Raw genomic sequence first — 21,892 nt, 5'->3', positions numbered from 1 at the left:
CAAATACAATGAAACACGCTTGCTTGTTATCGTGCGCGATAAATTGGTATTCAAAGTAGCGTCACACTCGTTAAGAAAGTTAAATGTTTACATACGTAATACATACATATATGGTAATTCGATATTTACTGCGATTTAATCGCCGATAGGAATCGTTGATGTTAGATCCATACCCGGTGAAAATGTAACACATATATATATGTATATAGCGGAAACGTTCAACAGGTTGATGTCGCACAGTAAAAACTTTTAAGCGGTAGATACTTCTTCAAACACGGCTGCGGACATTAGATAAGAACAATACTGTCATTAATTAAAAGAAGAACAGTACTTGAACACTTCATTTAACTGCTGTGACAAAGTTGCTCTAAGAAAAAACATTGTTACTGCTTTTTATAGTTTTAAATATCTGTTTGTTAGTAATGGTGATATTATAATGTTAGTAGTTCTGATATAATGTTGGGAGGAATTTTAATAAATGTTTGTATGGAATTTATTTTTTTTAATGATTTTGTGTTAGGATTGGTGAAATCTTAGATAGAGATGATATTGCTGATTTTCAAGTTTTATATAGGATTATTATTTTTTTTATTTTTGAATTGAAAACGTAACAATTCTATTGAATTATGAAATCTGTTAATTTTGGAAGTTTTATATCTATGAATTATTAAATATCTGAGTATCAAAATTTGCAAACCCTTAAATTGACAATTTTGTAAATATCTAAATTTCTGAATTTTTAGATCTGCAAATTTTCAATTTTCTTGATTTAAAAATTTTTAAAGTTCCAATTTACGAAGTTATCAACTTTGTCAGTTTCTACATTCTGAAATTACTAAATTATCAAATTATCAAGGTATCAAATAATCAAATTATAAAAATATCTAATTATCAAGGTGTCAGATTATCAAATTATGAAATTACTAAGTTACCAAGATAGAAAGTTATCAAATTGTTAAACCACCAAAATATCAAATTACCAAATTAATCAAGTTACCAAATTACTAAGTTATCAAGTTACCAAGCTATCAAGTTACTAAGTTATGAAGGTACCAAGCTACCAAGTTATCAAGCTATCAAATTACCGAGTCATCAAGTTACCAAGCTATCAAGTTACCAAGCTATCAGTTACTAAGCTATCAAGTTACCAAGCTCTCAAGTTATCAAATTATCAAGTTATCAAGTTATCTAGTTATCAAGTTATCAAATCATCAAATTATCAAATTATCAAATTATCAAATTATCAAATTATCAAATTATCAAATTATCAAATTATCAAATTATCAAATTATCAAATTATCAAATCATCAAATTACTAAGTTACTAAATTGCTAAATTACCAAATTACTAAATTGCCAAGTTGCTAAACAAGCAAATTACCAAATTACCAAATTACCAAATTACCAAAATACCAAATTATTAAATTAAAAACAGAATGTTTATATAAAAAATAATTAAATGTTGTGACTTCCACATTTGAAATACTGTTATAGGAATTTCAATACAATTAAAAATATAATAAAAAAGTGACATAAAATGTATTATTCTAAAAACTTTGCAACTACTACTTGAAGCTACAAATGTCCTTAAAATTCTTATTGAAAATGACGAAATTACTGCACTTTAAAATTATCTCTAAGTTTCTGCCATCATACATCTCCAAATTTTTCAATTTTCAAACTGATACATCATCAAATTGCTCCTGACGTCGTTAACGACACAACTCAAGAAATATAAATTTTATAGAGGAGACATACCAAAATTTATATTTTTCACACTAATATGCACTATAATTATTAAGCTATTAGAACCATACCGTTTTATGCAACAAACACGGAAATACAATGTACACTAAATACAAAATTAAATAAAAGTTACATTAAATATTCATCAATTCATCACTATTAATATCTAGCCATAAAATACCAAAATCTTCAAATTTTCCAAATTCGTCAATAACCCCATTAAACGCACCTCAATAAAATAACTAATAAATAATTTCACGAATGACATTAATCACGTCTTAATGAAATAACCAATAAATAATTTCTGCAACCAGACAGAAGCAAAGCAAACACGATTACCCGTCGCGCAACAAAACCATGACTGTTCGCGAAACAAACGCTACCGCCACGTGCGATCCATTTTTTCTAACCCAGTAAATGCGAATTCGTTGAGAAGATATCCGCCGGAGAAGGAATCCTAGCTATCGTCTACGTCACTTTTTAACGATAATTCGATAGTCGTCGGTAGAGCTCGCGAGCGGATGAGGCCATATCAGGCCGCGGATTGAAAGCGTGCAATGGTTATCAACACCGCGAACGGAGAACAACAAATCTGAGATCTAAACGCGTACCACGAGAGACTAGAGATGGGTGAGCTGGCAATAATTTTTTATCCTTCCGTTATTCATGCAAATTTGTCCCGTTAAATATTCACGAGCTCGAGTTCCAAGTGTCAATATAGCGCGACGGTTAACTTTCCCTCGATAACGTTTTAATAGTTCGCAGTTTCCCCGTTGTTCCGCGTGTAATTGCCATTTCGAACGACATAACTTAACCTAACCCCGTCGTAATTGTGTTTCTTCCAGCGGATATCGTGAGGTTCCTGTTCGCCATAATGCTCTGCATCGCGAATATGATCATCTACGGATTGAAAGTCAACATCGCGACCGCCATTGTCGGCATGGTTAAAGCCAAGAAAAATGGCCAAGCGGTTTCAGACGCGTCCCACGAGTGCGATTTTGGCCAAGAAGGTGTTGCGGCGGTTGATATCGATGGACCGTTCGATTGGTCAGCCACGGAGCAAGGTTTAGTCGTCAGCATTTACTTCGCAGGGTACCTTGTGGGCATGGTTCCTGCGGGTTACTTCGCCGATCGGTAAGCGGACGTGATTGATTGATTGATTTTATATGGGCCTCGACTGCTATGATCATTGGCTCTGCGCACGTCTAAAATAAAACTTACTATATTGTCATTCATCGAAGTACGAAATCGTTTCGTCACAAAGCGCATTATTTTTATGTATCGTTTGAAAAATGAGGCAATATAACGAGAGCCTACTGTAAGGCTTCTAAATGATACGTCTCGAAGAGATTTGGTGACGGAGTATTTTTTGTTCAATAATGAAACGGGTCTGCATGTTATCAGTGATGTTGACAGAGCGTTATTTAATGAGATAATGAAGGTGGGTAGCAGTAATAATCGTTTATGAGGTGTACTGTCGTGTAAAGTGTGGGTATGTGATAAGTGTTCGTTTGACACGCAACGTTTAGACCCTATGAATATCGCTGGGGAAGGTGTCTTGAATGGATAGAATGTGTTGTTCGACTGGTTGTATTGTGTCGGGTAACGTGAATTTTAGAAGTGTTTAAAGTCTGCTTTTCAGTATGTGACAATTAAAAGTTACTTATAATTCAGAATTATGTAGTTAAATTATTTATCTGGCAATTACTCTTTTGTCAGTTGCGATGTGACAAATTCAAATGAATTAGGGTATCGTGCCTCATTCAGGATTTTGTGGATGCTTAAGATGTTGCAAATTTGTTATTATATTGAGATTTAAGATGTTGCGCATGAGTAACAGTAATGAAGGATATTTAAGATGTTGAGAATGAGTTAGAACATTGTCAATGAATTATGATACTGGGAATGGACGTATTAAATCATTTGCAACATTCTAACTCATCCTCCATATCCTAAGTCATCCTCCACAGTTTAACTCATCCTTCACACCCTAAGTGAACTTCAACATTCTAACTCATCCTTCACACCCTAAGTGAACTTCAACATTCTAACTCATCCTTCACATCCTAAGTGATCCTCAGTATTATAACTCATCCTTCAGATCTTAAGTGAACCTCAACATGCTAACTGATCCTTTACATCCTAAGTGAACCTCCACATTTTAATTCATCCTTCACATCCTAAGTGAACCTCTACATTTTACCTCATCCTTCATATCCTAAGTGAACCTCCACATTTTACCTCATCCTTCATATCCTAAGTGATCCTCAGTATTCTAACTCATCCTTCATATCTTAAGTGGACCTCAACATCCTAACTGATCCTCCACATCCTAAGTGAACCTCAACATTTTAATTTATCCTCCACATCCTAAGTGAACCTCAACATTTTAATTTATCCTTCACATCCTAAGTGAACCTCCACATTTTAATTCATCCTTCACATCCTAAGCGAACCTCCACATTTTACCTCATCCTTCATATCCTAAGTGAACCTCAGCATCCTAACTCTTCCTCCATATCCTAAATGATCCTCCACATTTTAACTCATCCTCCATAACCTAAGTGATCTCCACATGCTATGTCATATGTAATCTCCACATGTCAACACATCCGCGTCACCCCGACTCAACCAACACTTCTCCACAGCTTCAACACAAAGGGCGTCCTGCTGATATGCGTCGTCGGAAACGCACTGTTGACCCTATTGGTGCCAGTAACGGCCCCCATTTTATCCGTCCTGTACTTGGTAAGATTTTTAACGGGTCTTGTGAGTGCTGCCAACCTCCCCGTGGTGAACGTACTAGTCGGAAAATGGGTGGTTTACGAAGAGAAATCAACATGGGTCGCCATCATTTACGCTGGGACATCTTTGGGAACCGTGATATCTATCTTCACTTCCGGTATGATCCTCGATTCCCTTGGATGGCAGGCTGTGTTCTACATACACGGCACTTTACCGTTACTCTGGTGCGTGGTATTCTACTGGTTCTTCGCTGACAATCCGGAAACGCAAAAATACATCTCGGAAAAGGAACGAGAGCTAATCGTGACGTCTTACGGTCACAGAGTGCTCGGCTCTTCGGAAACGAAGGTGCCCTGGAAGAGCATATTCACGTCGGTGCCATTTTGGGCGCTGCTTTATGCGAACACGTTCGGGAACTTTTGTTGGTACTTTCTGCTCACGCAGTTGCCATTGTACATGAACAAGATACTGCGGTTCGATATTAAATCGGTAAGCTCGTTTGATACTGCCGTTGCGGGGCCCTTTTATGAGACCATCATTTGATTGCACAGAACGCTGCCATAAGTTGCAGCCCGTACCTCCTGAACGCTATCGCGAATCCATGCTTGGGCAGACTTTTGGATTGGGGAAGGCGGAAGGGATATTGGTCGCAGACTGTTGGACGAAAATCTGCCGTGTTTATAAGTGAGTTTGATATATTATTCAGAAATTGATGGCTAGATAAGAAACAGATGTAGAGGTCTCATCTATAATTGTGGACAGAAGGGTGCAGTTTAAGGCCTATGACAATTATAGTTCAAAAGTTAAAAAATCTAAACAAGATGTATCTGACATGACATTTGTTGACGTAAATTAGAAACGAAAGTGTATACATATTTGTTAAGAATTCGAATAGCGGTAAACTAAATTAGGTTTTTGTTGGAATTGTTTATGTCAAATTTAATTTTTACGTTAGCATCTTTTGAACAAGGTAGGTAAATAGACTCCTGAGACTTTCAATAGTATCTCGCTCATAAATGCTTTATAAATTTTATAAAAATCTGAAAGATTTGACCCGACAGTTGCGTAATTACTGGTGTTTGTTTTGCAGGTTGCATTCCACCGAGTATCTGCCTCATTATAATCGCATACATTGGTTGTGAGCGCGTTGGATCAACAATACTGTTGATACTGAGCATAGTACTCTGTGGAGCGATCTTCGTCGGGCATCTCTGTAATCACAACGACCTAGCCCCGAATTACGCAGGAATTCTAATGGGAATCACAAACACTCCCGGAACGATCTCAGCATTTATCTTGCCGGCATTGGTGGGCGCCCTCATGGAACATGGGGTGAGTGAAAAAATAACGAATTCTTTTCTCGCTTAAACCCTTTGCTTGCAATGTCCAATCGTGACGCGGTTATGATAAAACCAAGACTGAGTTTTTAATTTAATACCAATTCTAATTTGTGTAATTAGGGATTGTTAAATTTGAAAGATGAGATAGTGATTTTCTACTTTTATCTTAACACTTTGCGCTCGAGAAGTGACTTTCATTAATCATTTTGTTTAATACAATAATTTGATAAAAGCATTTTTTAACTGATTCTGAATATGACACGTGTGATGTATAAACATAGTGAAATAAATAGTGGAAATTATTAGTAGAGAAATAATAACCTCAAAAGAATTCATTTAACTTTTTAACTAATAAAATTGCTATTTGCAAACAAATTACCTTCGAGTGCAGAGGGTTAATACATCTAGTGATGGGTTAAAGCATCTCGTGAGAAATTTTTAGATTAAGTAAGGCTGTGTTACATTTTATACAATTTTATATAATTGTATAGTTATTTCTGAGTGCCTTAAGTCTTCATTCTTCACGTGAGCGTGATATTATTATACAGGGTGTTTCAATTTAGTGCAAACTTTATTGACATATATTCGTAAAAAGAAGAATAGAACGTTTTATCAATATAGTTCAAACACTACTAAAAAGTTATAACAAAAATATAAAAGGACACTGGACTGCATTGTTCGATATCATATACAGGGTGTTTCAGTTTTGCTAGCATATTTTGTTTCATATCATATCAGCAACATATCATATAAGTAACTTTACTATCTCAGTTATTAACTTTTAAATAACATTTAGAGCATTCTACTAACCTCTAAAACTGTTCTCAAGCTTCAATTTCTAAAAACCAATATAAACGAAGATTTTCAAAATTCATAAGTACCGACATTTTAATCTTCGCACAACGTTCATTGCAAACATCCTAAACGTTCGCAAACAGAATTTTTATCTGAAATGTTTATCCACGTCGTTAAATATTGTCGACATTCATGTAATTTTATAAACATTTTTATCTCAGATTCTCCTAAATTCGATTAATCTTTTTAATTTCTTTTTACATACATTTTAAATTAATCGCCTTAGCCACTAAAGTCTCGGGAATTATTAAATCAATTCAAAAATTATTTTTAACAGGAAAAATTGTTTTGAAATCAAGGGTTCTAAAAGAGACGAATTTTTATTCTGAATCTAAAATTGAAATGTTCTTAATAAATTTTAATATTTCCCAAATATCAAAATATTAAAACTAGAATATTTGTAAAAATTTACCGCAATTTTGTAAAAAGTTTTAACGTTAATTCGCCCATAAATAAGTTTCAAATGCAACGCTATAAATTCCCCGAGCAAGAAGTCGTAAATTAAACTTCATTTAACCCAAGTCGCAGATAAAACAGTATTTCACCTCCTCACTGTCTCTAATGCGCTCTTAAAGATGCATTCCTCAGAATTTATATTTCCTGTGTTCACCATTTTTACAACCATATAAGACAATTCAGTTTACACGTATTAAATTAGAACGCTAATTAAAGCGAATTTTCTGTTATCAATTAATCTTGTGTCTTTACGATGCAGCACACTATGCAACAATGGAGGTACGTCATGTGGATCGTAATTGTTGCTCAAGTATCTGCATTCGTCGTATTTTGCTTCTTCGGGTCTGCAGAAATTCAAGACTGGAATTATGAGACTGAGGCGGAACGAGAGGCAGCTCAAAGAACTCAAAGGAATAGAACCTAAACGCAACACCAATTATTATTACTGACAATATTTCTTTGTATGTGTATTTATTGATGTTATGTTATTGTTGATGTGTATTGTTAATTTCATTTTATAAAATTTCACACTTTCTGTGTTATGCTTGTTTTGTTACACACTTTTTAAGTATTGAACTTTTAACATTTGATAGGTGGATTAATGTTTTCTTTTGTAGATTCAAGGTTATATTTCAAACTCTGAATTCGGGTTTTCAAAATTTAAAAACGTAAGAGTTTCTAGATTGCAAAGTTCAAAATTTTCAGCGTCTACAGTTTACAAAATTCTGAACTTTCAAACGTTTTTGTCTTTTGGAATTCAAAGCTTGGAAAATTGCAAGCTTTCAAAATTTCAAATTTCCAGAATTTTAGCCTTGTAAAGTTCCAAGCTGTCAAGATTCCAAACTTTCAAGGTTCCGAACTCCCAAAAATTTGATGACCATAATTTCCCACTTCAAAAATTCTCAACTTTCATTGACATACATTTAAAAAATTTCAAACTCTCAACGTCTTCAGCTTTCAAAATTACAAACTCTCGACATTTCCACTTTGGAGAGTTAAAACCTCCAAAAATTGTAAACTTCTAAAATTCCAAATTTCCAAAATTTTAACCTTGCAAAGTTCGAAGCTGCCAAAATTCCAAATTTTCACACTCCCAAAAATTTTATGACCATAATTTCAATATTCCAGATCTCATCTCTTCAAAAATTCCTAAAACCTTAAGTTTCCAACGTATAAAAATGGCAAGCTCTTGAAACCCCACAATCCTACAATAATTTCAAAAGTCCACAAAATCCTAAACTCCTAAAATCCCATACTCCCACAATCCACAATTTCAAGTCTACAAAAACCTAAGGTCCTATAATCCCATACTCCCACAATCCATAATTTCAAAAGTCAAGTTCCAAAAGTCTACAAAAACTTAACCCTGTAAAATCCCATGCTCCCACAATCCACAACTTCAAAACAATTTTCGAACGTCTGAAAATCCCAAGCTCCTAAAATCCCATACGCTCTGAGAATCCCCATAGACCCAAGAAGTTCCAAAGCTTCAATACCTCATAATCTCGTGCAATCAGGATAATTAGAACCGCAAGACCACCCGTAATGATGTTGAACCAATTAAAGGCCACCTGGTACAAAAATCCGTCTTATCCCAATTAAATGACGGCGTTGGACGACCAAGCTGTTCGCGAAAGACCCTCTTAAAAGAAGGAATAAACCTTTGGTCCAAAAGAGCCGACTGGCAACGTTAACCGTGAATATTTATGGCGGCTGAAACGTTACGTTTATAATCTATTTCGGTGCTACGGCGGCCCGTTTCGACGACTGAAAAACGAACGATTACAGCTAAGTCATTTCCTCTCTTGTACATTTCTTACGTTTCCTGTAGATAATATATCAAAGAGCTGACTTGGAAAAAAGTACTTCATACTTTTGGAGAGATTTTGTATCGTTTTTGAATCAAAATTGTAGAAATTTTATTTGTTTTTGTGGTACGTTTGAAAACTTCGTATGTCCAATTTCATATTTGGTAGTATTGTGTGATTGTACAGGAAGTCTGTTATATGGCAATGTAGGAGGTGATTCTATGTAAAAAAATAAGACATAAATGTAGAATAAAGTTTTCTTTTACTTGGCTTTGGTTTGGAGAAAATTGAACTTGAATATTTTATTTTTGTTTCTCTATGTTCGAACAAAATTAAAGATATGAAAATTTGATGAATATTAATTATATTATACAGGAGATGAATATATAAACTAATAATTTTAAAGTTATTTATTATATTGAAAGAAGTTGAGAACTTATTAAAGATTTAACGCGAAGTGCACGTCATATATTTCAAATTGCGCGCGCTAGAGCCTCGCGTAGTAATTAAAGATGGCCGACGCACAACACCTAAACCTTCCTACTCACCAATTTATTTTTATATTCTGAAACACCCATTAACAATTTTGAAGTGAAATAAATTCTCTTTAAAACTTTATAATGTATCACAAAAATTTCTAACAAAAATGTATCCTTAAACTTTATATTACACAAAAGAAAACAATGAAAAGTTTCCTATAAGACGTCAAATATGTTACAATAAAAATATTCTGCTTCTCAAGCACCTTTTCACAAGAATTTAATCAAGTAATAATAAAAAGAGTATTTAACAGTAAATGAAATTTTATTAAAATTCCTTCACAGCTAAAATATAATCAAATTTTATTAAATATTTCGAAAAATTTTCACACTAAATTTTCTCGAAAAATCAAAAAAATGAAAAAACTGTATTATATATATTTTTCCTGTTCTTTAATCCAAAATTACATAGTACCCGATTATGACAACAAACAGTTATTGATTTTAATGGGTTTCCTTTTTTGAATTCTTTATTCGCAATAAGACATCCTTTGACAGAACTCGTCAATAGCTTTCAATACTTGAACAATCGTAATCATGATTGAAAAGCATCGAATTTGTTTTTCGCATTTGGAATTACTCCAATAGCCCCGTTTTTCCTTTCGAGGGCTACTTTTTTTTTCTCATTGCCCTGTCATTATCCTGTACGAGTCGAATCGGTGTCAGATCTTCGATCAGTGTCCTCGACTCATCGCTGTCGGGATGAATGACACGTTTCCGGTGATGCTCTTCAATTAAACGTCCTTTAAAATCTCATTTACTACCAGCATCCATCCGAAAGATGTTCTTTAATACCAGGTTGGTAGGTTGAAGCATGGCGGTGACGAGTGACACGATGAAAATAAATGAACCATTATTTTTCGCGAATAAAGATGTACTACTGATAAAAGTAATGGACGAATAAAAACATGGGCTATGTAAATAATGCGGTGAGTTTAAATCATAATTTGACGTGAAATTCGAAGTGCGGGTGCTACAACTTTTTTAAGAAAATATAGATGCTTGCCTGGTGTCAGATTTAGGACGGGAGACATTTTTGGAAGCTTGAAATATGCATATTTGCGAGTTTGGAAATATGGGACGGTTGGAAGTTGGTGGCTTTGAAATTTGGAACGTTTGAAACTCGTTTTTTTAGAGATTTGAAATATTGGAAATTTGGGAATTTGGGAATTTGAAGATTTTCGCGTCTGGAGATTTTGGGATTTGGAGATTTGGGGATTTGGGGATTCGGGAGTTTGGAGATATGGAGATTTGGGGATTTGGAAATTTGGAGATTTGGAATTTTCAAAATTTAGAGATTTGGAGATTTAGAGATTTAGAGATTTAGAGATTTAGAGTTTTAGAGATTTAGAGATTTAGAGATTTAGAGATTTAGAGATTTAGAGATTTAGAGATTTGGAAAATTTAGAAGATTTAAAAATTCGGAAGTTTGTTATTCCAAAATTTAAAAAATTCGTGAACTTAGAAAATGAAGGATCTGAATGCATACAAATTCTGTAATTTGCAATTTTAATAATTTCTGAAATTCTACAATATATCCTCCGTAAAATGTGAAAACATAAAAATACAGGCTTTTGAAAATTTTTTAAATTTAATCTTTCACGTTGAAAAATTTGTAATTCGAAAACTCGCGAATTTGAAAATCTCAAAACTTACGTATTCGAAAACTAAAAAGTTCGAAGCCACAAAAATTCAGAAATTCCCAAAATTTGTCAACAAAAAAATGATCCAATTTCCACAAATATCCAAATCTCAAATTCCCAAATAAAAACTTATGCACGTAGAAATATCCCAAAATGTCAAAGTCAAAATCTAAATTTCTCCGTCAACACACTCCAATCGTTAACCACTATTCGTAAAACGATTCTGTAAAACAGCCCCGAGGAAAAATCCTGTTGGACGTACGTCGAGTTAGCCGACAATCCATCGAAGAAGCTATTAATCAACGGTAATTAAGGCTGGTCTGATCCTCCGTCGAGGGATCGAGACGTTGACTCGTTTGCTCAGCCCAAGCAGAAGTAGACTTGTTCCACGCCATGGTTAATCAATCCTGGTGCTCGTTACAGTCGAGCCTCTCCGCTATGTTTGAAACGACGTCAACGTATCCGAAAATGTCTGGGAATATTGTTAATTCAGCGAAGCTAGCACGTTTCACGGACCGTTTCGCCACGTGTATGCGCGCACAGATGTATGCATGTATTCGTGAGACGCAAAGGTCGGCCATGAATAAACCCCCTTTACTTTTCGCCACCTTGAACCTTCCCAAGAATGGCGTTCGTGCCTCTGCAATGCTCTCTCTGGGAGACATTCGCTGGCCGTGCACCACCAGACCGCACACCCGTTATTACTAGCGATAAATCGCCACCTTTAATAAGAGAGCTCGCATGACGTTCCAGACGGAAGCCGGAGACGCCAGGCGTCGCAGCTAGCGTAGACAGCGAAAAAACTTGCCATATTCGGACTGACACCACGATAAATCCCTGGCTATTTCAATATTTCGCTCGTTGCTTGATTTTTAGGGGAATGTTCATTGGAGGATGATGAGTACGGATTTTAGGAGAATTTACTGTTGTTGCATTGCTGGAACGGGGAGTTTGGGAGCTTGTTGAAGTCTACTTGGACTTCTGAACTGCTTTGAGGTTTTAATATTGAAAAATTCAAAGCTTTCGAAGTTTCAAGGTCACTTATGTTCTTCAAGGTGGAAGGACTGTTGTAGTGTTGTAAGGTTTTCTGGTCTGGACAGTTTAGGATACGAATATTTAAAGATTTCAACTTCCAATCTTTAGAGTTCCATGTATTTAATATTTTCTAGGTTCAGAGGTTAAAGATTGTAAGCTTACAGTGTTATAAATTCTCAAGATTCTAAACATACAGACCCAAGCTTCACATGTTCCATGTACCTAACATTTTCTAGGTTCAGAGGTTGAAGATTCTAGTATTGCAACCTGATAAGATTCTAAGCACAGTCTCAAGCTTGCTTGCCATGTCCTAACTTATCCTTCACATCCTAGGTAAACATCAACATTTTAACTCATCTTTCATATCCTAAGTGATCCTCAGTATTCCAACTCATCCTTCATATCTTAAGTAAACCTTACCATCCTAACTCATCCTCTATATCCTAAGTGATCCTCTACATTTTAACTCATCCTTCACATCCTAAATGAACATCAACATTTTAACTCATCCTTCACATCCTAAGTGAATCTGAACATCCTAACTCATTCTTCATATCCTAAGTGATTTTCCACATTTTAAGATCAATGTTAAGATTCTAAACACAGTCTCAAGCTTCACATGTCCCACATATCTAACATTTTCTGGGTTCAGAGTTTAAAGATTCTAAGTTACCAGAGTTGCAAACTGTCAAACTCTAAAGATACAGATACAAGTGCCACATGTTCTATATAACTAATATTTCCTAGATTAAGAGATCCAAGGTTCAATGATTTTAACTGTGTTGCAATCTTTTAGCACTCTAAACATCCAAAGTACTAAGCTTCATAGGTCCCAAACTTCACAAGCTATCAGCTTCACTAGTCTCAAACTTCTGAAGTTCAAAATACTCAGGCGTTGAGAAATTCTGAAAGTCTCAAATTCTCAAGGTACCAAGTTCTCAAAGGCACAAAATTATGAACCTGCAAGGTCTGAAACGTTCAAAGTCTCAAGCATCACAAGTTGCAAGCTTGTAATACGTAATGCAATAACGAACTTGTGATTTTCCAAATTTCTAAAGTTCCAAAATCTAAAAATATCAAGCTTTTCAAGATTCTAAATTTCCAAAGTTTTGAATATTTAAAGTACTATTGTAAGCTTCATAAGTCCCAAATAGTTACAAGTTTAAATTTATTACGATTTCAGTCTTTTCAAATCCCATAATTCTGCAATTCTAAAATTCCATTATCCTAAAATCCTAAAATCCTAAAATCCTAAAATCCTAAAATCCTAAAATCCTAAAATCCTAAAATCCTAAAATCCTAAAATCCTAAAATCCTAAAATCCTAAAATCCTAAAATCCTAAAATCCTAAAATCCTAAAATCCTAAAATCCTAAAATCCTAAAATCCTAAAATCCTAAAATCCTAAAATCCTAAAATCCTAAAATCCTAAAATCCTAAAATCCTAAAATCCTAAAATCCTAAAATCCGAAAATCACAATCCCTTAGTACCTCAAATTCCCAAAGAATGATTATCGCAACGCATCAAAGTTAATAAATTCCAAACTCCAAAATTCCAAAATCCTCAAATATCACAATATCTAAAACATCTAATAACCTACCAAAACCCCAGTGCTCTAAATTCCCTTGAAATGCAACCGTCTGAAAGCACTAAGATTCGTATAAAACATATTATGAATTAAGCCGGTAAATAGTTGCGGAGGAAAGTAAAGCTGTTGAAATTAATGCAGGTACATCTAGTACTTACAGCTGAATAGGAGTCAGCTCGAAAACGTGCGTTGTGAAGGTGAATGAAGCATTCGAATGCAGACACATGGCATGTCGAGACCTTAATAGTTCAGTCTCACGACTAAAAGGGATCCACGGTAGAAAAGCTTGAAATGTGGAGTTGGTTCGACTATTAGCAGCTGCATTTTCCGTTGTTCCACGCTTCTAATTCACCCTTTCATAACACTGACCTAGATTCCTGCGCGGAACGCAATCGATAACCCGTTTCTATGCAATTAAATCGTCCTAATATCTGGAATTTCAAAACATTCGATTGTATGGTGCATCATAAATGTTAGCGAACATACGCGACGTTCGACAGTAACGTATTAGTATTAATAATGCACGTCATATTGTACGCTATGATGTATGTTCTATTGTCGTGAAATGTAATTCATACGTGAGGATGTAGAGAGAGAAATTTCTGTTGTTTAGTTTCCAGATTTTTAAATATAAATTTTGTAAATTCCCATATCAGCACATTTTCGAAAACTGCAGAATTTCAAAATATTTAAATTTTTGTATCATTGGCTTCATTCTTCAAGCTCTAAAATATCAAATTCTAAAAGTACCCAGATTCTCAGATCATCAGACCCTCAAGAATCTCCAAATCCACAAATTTGAAAATGATCAAGTCACTAGACCCTCAAGTTTTCAGATCCTCAAGTCAGAGAACCTAAAAAGTGCTCAAATTCCAAAATATATATGTTCTCAAATCCATAGATCATTACCTCCATCAGATCAAAGATTCTTCAAATCCCTAAATTGCCAAATATCCAAGACCCTAGATCATCAAATTTTCAAATCCTCAAACCACAAAGTCTCCACATGTCAAAAGTGCTACATAGTCCATATGTCCCAAGTGCTATATCTCCAGCTTCTCAAATCCCAGAATCTGTAAATTTCTAAATCCAAAATATCCAAGTCTTCAGACTCTCAAATCATAAGATCTACACATCCCCAAATATCCTTGTCTCCAGGTCTTTAAATCTTCAGACTCTGTAATTACAGAATCTTCAGATCCCCAAATTTCCAAATATCCAAGTGCCTAAGTCATCAAATCATCAGAATCTTAAATCACAGAATCGTCAGATTTCCAAATTTCCAAATATCCTAGTCCCTAGGTCATCCAATCTTCAGGCCTACAAATCACATAATCTTCATATTCCCAACTTCCAAAATATCTAAATCCCCGGATCATCAAGTTACAGAATCTCCGAATTCCCAAATTGCAAATTATATAAGTCCCCAAATCCTCAAATCTTTAAACTCTCAAATCGCAGAATCTCCACATCCCCAAATATAGCAGTTCCCACATTCACAAATCTTCAGAACTTCAAACCATAAAATCTCCAAATTATGAAATATGCAAGTCTCCAAATCCTCAAAACTTCAGATCCTCAAATTCCCAAATCCACATCCCTCATATCGAAGTCCATAGAACCACAAGACCTCCAAATCTCAGAATTTCTAAATTCTCAAACATCCATGTTTCCAAGTTCTCAAATTATCAAACCCTCAAATCACAGAATCTTCAAATCTCCAAACATCCAAGACTCCAGGCCTTCACATTTGCAAATCCTCAAATCCTCAGAGTCTCCACATCCAAATTTCGAACATCCCATTCATAATAAGTACCCAAGTTCCCACTCCACTACTGACACCTCATTCAACTTCCTCCTTCACATCCCAACCACTTGATCCTCTCACCATAGCAAAAACCTGCGAATTTGACACTAATTCGTTGATGTGTTGAGCGGTTATCCAGCAGCGTTCCATGGCGTTAAAATTCACGAGATTTCAAATACCTTGAACATTATACGAGATCCCATACGTACAGGAGTTTTCTGCCGGTAATCCATCCGAACCGGCGAAAGTTGATCCCGAACTTGTATCAAGTAACGTATAAAGTTCAAAAACCGTATCAGTGCAGAATTATTATGCGCCGTTGGCTGCTCGACAAACTTGCCGCCTTGTTAACCGAGTGTTCACCGGAAAGCGTAAACTGGGTCATCCGATGTGGGTGGCGGCAGGGTTGTTCGCGGATCACCAAAGTATTCCAGATTATTTCCTTACTGTTCCGCCAAGGAGGAAAGGAGGATGGAAGGTGGAGATAGAGAGAGAATAAGAAAGGTTGCCTCGGCATTCCATGGAGTCCGGTGAAGAATTCGATATGCCGGGGATGACGACCGAGGTCCGGGTAAAAGCGAGGCTAGGAATCTCGAAACTCGGTCACCTGGTTTCCGATTGACCGGCTAGCACCACCCTCTCGATTCCCCGGCAAAACCGACGTCGCATTATGCGAACTTCCTGCGGATTAGTTGTCGTCAAGTTTAATATTTTGCCAGCTGATTCCGAACTCCGCCCGGACGGGAACGGTCTGCAACTACTGTTTGCAGATTTACTGCAAACACGTTGGATGCTCGATTCGGGTGCGATCGATCGGATTAGAAACGAGGCAATTTAGGAGGACAAAGATACACATCTGCTTGAATAATTCGTAACAAGATAAATTTTCTGATGGTTTTTTGTAGCTTTAGGAGATATAGATGAAATGTCCATGCGAGTGATGTGATTGAATTACGTACATCGGACAAAAATATAAATTTGTTTGACTTATTCGTAGCGAGTTGAATTTTTGAACGATTCTAAGTATGGTTTATTTTGGGAGAATTTATAGAAAGTTAAACTTTTTGGTTCTTGTGGATATTGGACTGGCAGGTCAGATATCAGTGTGATTGACATGACTGATTGGATTCGAGGTAAGTTATTCATGGAGAACTAACAAAAATATAAATTTCTTTCAATTATTCTAAATTCTTAAATTCTTGAATACCTGCATTACTAACTTCTTAAATTCTTAAATTCCTAAGTTCCTATTTGCAAAGTTATAAATTTAGAGATACATAAAATGTTAAAATTGCCATTCTCACAAGATAATCCCAAAACACTTCAAATCCCTAGATTTTCAAAACCAAAATTCCAAACCTGAATATACATAAATCTTCAAATTTCTTTTACTAGAATTTTCAAAATTTGCATATACCTTAACCAAGAACCAACCATCCATTTCATGTAATCCAAAATTACTTAAAAGTATGACGAACCCAAATATACAAAATATAACTAACCAAAAAAGCTAAACATTGTCCACTATTATTTCCCATTTTATTCAACAATTGAATTAACAAAACCCTGACCTAACACATCTCCACATTTTCTCCGAAATTTTGTTTCTGTCACCGCGCGTACCATACAATTTATTCATGGTATAATCTAAGTTATCGACAGGAGCAAATTTGCACCTCGACAGAGAAACGTGCAGTCTGCATCGGTTAGAATAAAATTCGCCTTATAAGGACACCTATGAATTTAAAAAGTTTTGTCCTACAACGACTCTTAAACTAATGTCATTTCGATGAATTAGACTGTCGTGTTATTAACGTCGGTTTTTTAGGTGGGTACTGTAGCCAACCCAGAAATTGACGCGTGAGGTCGACCCAAAAAAGAAGTCACTCTGAAGATTTCTACTTCTGAAGATTTTAGTTCTTATACTAGACCTCTTAGGTTAGAAGGGTTATCTGTGACCCTTGGTACTCGATGACCTAGTCCTTGATGAGACATTATCTCTGCAAACTTTCTCTAGGATTTTTGAACTCAGAGAAATGCAAAAACAAGACTGACTAACTTATTTTGTACACGCTTTGATATGCTTACGATGTCAACCCATGAGTTGGCGCGTGATTCAAAGTAAAAGAAGCTCCCCACCGCAACACTTCCACATTTCGACAAATAAGAACAATGACAACTGCTGAACTAAAGTAGCGCTATCTCATACTCTCGAGAAGTTTGTCTGTCATTGTTTTTCGTCTAATTGTGCGACCACTCGAGCCAATATCGCCTAAAATCCGTGTGAGGCGTCCATTTTTCTATTCTGATCAATTGGAGCCGTAGCTCCTCTAAACACCTGGGTCAGCCTCTTCGCGCCAACTCGTGTGCTGACTACGAATGTCTTTTCCGTTGATATCCCCAGGTGTCGAAACGTCTTGTTGGACGTTTCGGTTCCTCGGGAACCGCTGGCGAGGAGATCGATCGGCTGCGTTTCCGGAACGCCGAGAAACAGGATGGCTGTCCCTGCGTGTCAAATGAAAATATGTCACTGCCACTCGGTGGCAACCGAAATCCGGATGCGGTAGCTTGCTCATCAGCATGCGAAAACTTTGTTATTTGTTTGAACACGTTCAATTATGCATGCGCAATATGCTGACGGTTTTCAAGGGTGCCGGGAGTGGGAGTTCGAACGGGTGGTCAAGGGGTGAGACGGGATACGACGATGCTATTGAAGGGGTGCTTCCGTTCAACGCAGTTGAAATAACAATAAAACGAGAATCCTATAACGATTTCGTGCACTTAGTGGCTACGAACTTGTCCAACTTTTGCACCATTGTGAGGATGATGGCATTAGGTTTGGAGATCGTTGAATCGGAGGAGCCTGATTACGGTAAATACCACGATATGGACAAGAATGGTCTGGGTATAAGCGATATCGGAGCAAATGATGTATATGAGCGAAAAAATTATTCTTATTAATGGGGGAAGTTTTGTGGAAATGGTGACAAATTTTGTGGAAATGGTGAAGTTCCTCAAGTTTTAGATTTTCAAACTTCTGAATTTCTAAATTTGTAAATTTTTAAATTTTTAAGTTCTCAAATTTGAGAGTTTCTAAATTTGCAAGCTTTTACGTTTCCATACATTAAAATTTATATGTATACACATTCCAAAATTTACAAATTTTCTAAGAATTCAATTATTGTATTATAACTTCAAACATACACTAACCAATTGTATTATAATTTCAAGTATTCTAAAAGCTACTATATTATAGTATAACATAACCTCAAACGTGATACAACCCACTATAACATAACCTCAAACAATCTAAAACTCACTGTAACATAACCTCAAATGTTCTAAAAGCCACTACAATATAACTAAAAATATTTACACTGTCACATACTTATTCGAATTTTTAATACGTATTAATTTAAAGTTTAAATCCTATTATAATTTGTTAGAACTTGATGCAATTTAATACAATCCATCCTGACCACACATTCACGTATACCTATGTATAAAATTAAACCTAACCAAATACGATTTTTTGTAACAAAATCAAACACCCTTAAAATGTGTCAAAACCTTCAGAAAAATTGTCAGAAGTGACAAGAGACCAATAGGAGGTGGGGGGAACCAACAAGCGAAAGCGAACATTAACAGGTCTAAATAACCAGTTCTGACAGATGCACCTGTAAAAATTCTAAAATTCCCAAATTCCCAAATTCCCAAATTCCCAAATTCCCAAATTGTCAAATTGTCAAATTGTCAAATTTTCAAATTCTAAAATTCTAAAATTCCCAAATTCCCAAATTCCTAAATTCCCAAATTGTCAAATTGTCAAATTCTAAAATTCTAAAATTCTAAAATTCTAAAATTCTAAAATTCTAAAATTCTAAAATTCTAAAATTCTAAAATTCTAAAATTCTAAAATTCTAAAATTCTAAAATTCTAAAATTCTAAAATTCTAAAATTCTAAAATTCTAAAATTCTAAAATTCTAAAATTCTAAAATTCTAAAATTCTAAAATTCTAAAATTCTAAAATTCTAAAATTCTAAAATTCTAAAATTCTAAAATTCTAAAATTCTAAAATTCTAAAATTCTAAAATTCTAAAATTCTAAAATTCTAAAATTCCCAAATTCCCAAATTCCCAAATTCCCAAATTCCCAAATTTCCAAATTGTCAAATTTTCAAATTCTCAAATTCTAAAGTCCTAAAACTTTAAAATCGCAATCAAGTTCTTAAAGAATGGATGTCCCAAAGTATCAAAATTAAAAAATTCTACACTCCAAAATTCCAAAGTCCTCAAATCTCACAATATCTAAAATACCTAATAACCTTCCAGAATCCTAAACTTCAAAACTGCAAAAATTTCTTAGTTTGAAAATCACAATACCTCGAAATTCAAAAAGTCCCAAAACCCCAATGTACCAAATTCCCTTAAAACGCGAACGTCTGAAAACACTAGAGAAGGAGCCAACAAGCGAAAGCGAGCTTCAACAGCTGTAAATGACTATCTCTGACCGACGCACCTGCCAAATCGTATAGCAAGGGGTCAAATAAAAATTTTCAATGCACAAACGAATACTTTCAACAGAGAATTAGTAAAGAACGGATATTATTTGTACTCCCATAAAAAGTCAGGTAGCCGTTCGAAAGGACTTTAAATTTCACGTTCGGTCTCATCTCACGAACGATCCAATCTGGCCGGCTGACACGCAAGAAAAATGCTGAATTTTACGAAGCATAATTACAGGGACACGCGTATCCGGCTATTTTTTCCGGCCACGAGGAATGAACTTCCGGTTGAGTGATGCGATAACCGTTTACGGGTCTCGCGTGATCGTTGAAATCCCTTCTGTTCTTTTTCTGGCCATCGACCACCCCGTTACGTATGGGGTGCGTGATAAAAGAATGATCGACTGCCCGTGAACGCATTCCATTGCATAATTGGGGATTAATTGACGCGATAAAATACTTGCGAATACGCTCGATTACGTTCATTATTAGTCGTTATTCGTTTTATTATCTGTTTTATGGAGCTCGTGTTTTTATGAATCAATTTGTTTGTTTTCTATTATTTTATGCGGGCGATAATTATGAGGCTCGATAAAATATTGTTTCTTTTTTTAACGTAGCTTTGTTTATTTAAAGATAAATTGTTTCTGGAATTGTGAATGTAAATGTTTTCTTATTATTTATATGATTTGCACTTTATGGTTATTAATGACCTTGCTATTAACACTAGATTTACGGAACCCGTCAAAATGACGGATAATAGGTCTATTTGAGATGACAGAATTTGTTAAGAAATTTTTGTAAAAATGTCAACTTTCATCAACTTTCAGCAAAAGAATCAATGTTTTAGGCAGTTCACATATCATCTACAATTTCTTTATTTTTCTACTTTAGGTAAATTTAAATAAAAGTGACCATCAAACGTCTGCAAATCTAGTGTTAATTAATTAAAAAATAAACATATTTTGTGCGAATATGTGTTGATGTCTCTGTAGGCTACAAATAAGTTGGTAACAATATTGCAACATGTATTCAATTGTTTATTAAAGCGTTTGTTGTACAACTACTATCGAAGCACGTTGCCATATGGATTTACGCGTCTTATTACCCTTATGTCTATTATTAAGTAACATCTTTTCATTTAATAAACAATTATTACTTACTACTAATGCGTGTAACTCTGTTAATATAAAAATCGTCAAAAATATAATAGAGTAATTTGGTGGTTAAATAGTTCCGATTGATAATTATTAAACTTGATTAATACCATTATATTATACTCTTCACTATATAATATTAGGGAGGCTTTTGTGGGTCAAATCAATGATTAATCTATTTTACTAATTTAATGAGTTATTATGTACTGTTCTGCAGCAACAAGGTACACTGTTTTGTATGCTCATAACGTGAAACAATGATTATTCTCTGACAATTAGCTGAATGCTACGGTTTGTTGAGCAAATTTTAACAGTTTCTCGAAACAATATCTAATTAGTTCACAATTTCATGTTTCATAAATTAATGTACGTTCATAATTGTTTCAGTAAAAATATAAATTGATAGTTGTACAAAAAATATAAAATAATTGTTGAAATATGAATATAAATTTATGGTTGTATAAAAAATATTATAAATTTATAATTGTACATATAATAATATAAATTTGAAACTGTATAATAACATATATTTTTATTTGTATAAAAAATAATAAAAATGTGTGATTGCACAAATATTATAAATTTATAATTGTGCAAGTAATAATACAAATTAGTAACTGTATAGTAACATAAATTTGCATCTGCGTAAGAAATAATAAAAATGTATAA

At 34.7% G+C, this 21,892-nt stretch overlaps 2 protein-coding genes across 2 annotated transcripts in view; one reads left to right on the top strand and one right to left on the bottom strand.

Moving 5' to 3' along the window:
- Positions 1-21,892, bottom strand: part of Ten-m (teneurin transmembrane protein Ten-m) — a 748,404-nt gene that overhangs the window by 585,120 nt on the left and 141,392 nt on the right. The gene's annotated exons all lie outside the window — the stretch shown is intronic.
- On the top strand, positions 2,116-7,683 carry LOC100882906 (sialin-like). Its single transcript, XM_003700270.2, has 6 exons — positions 2,116-2,375; positions 2,591-2,879; positions 4,394-4,979; positions 5,042-5,174; positions 5,581-5,822; positions 7,401-7,683. The coding sequence occupies exons 1-6, from the start codon at positions 2,372-2,374 to the stop codon at positions 7,563-7,565; spliced, it is 1,419 nt and encodes a 472-aa protein (XP_003700318.2). The 5' UTR covers positions 2,116-2,371; the 3' UTR covers positions 7,566-7,683.

The sequence above is a fragment of the Megachile rotundata genome, chromosome 6, assembly GCF_050947335.1.
Source record: "Megachile rotundata isolate GNS110a chromosome 6, iyMegRotu1, whole genome shotgun sequence".
In the NCBI taxonomy this organism is placed as follows: Eukaryota; Metazoa; Arthropoda; class Insecta; order Hymenoptera; family Megachilidae; genus Megachile; species Megachile rotundata.
This window is presented reverse-complemented; position numbering and strand designations above follow the sequence as displayed.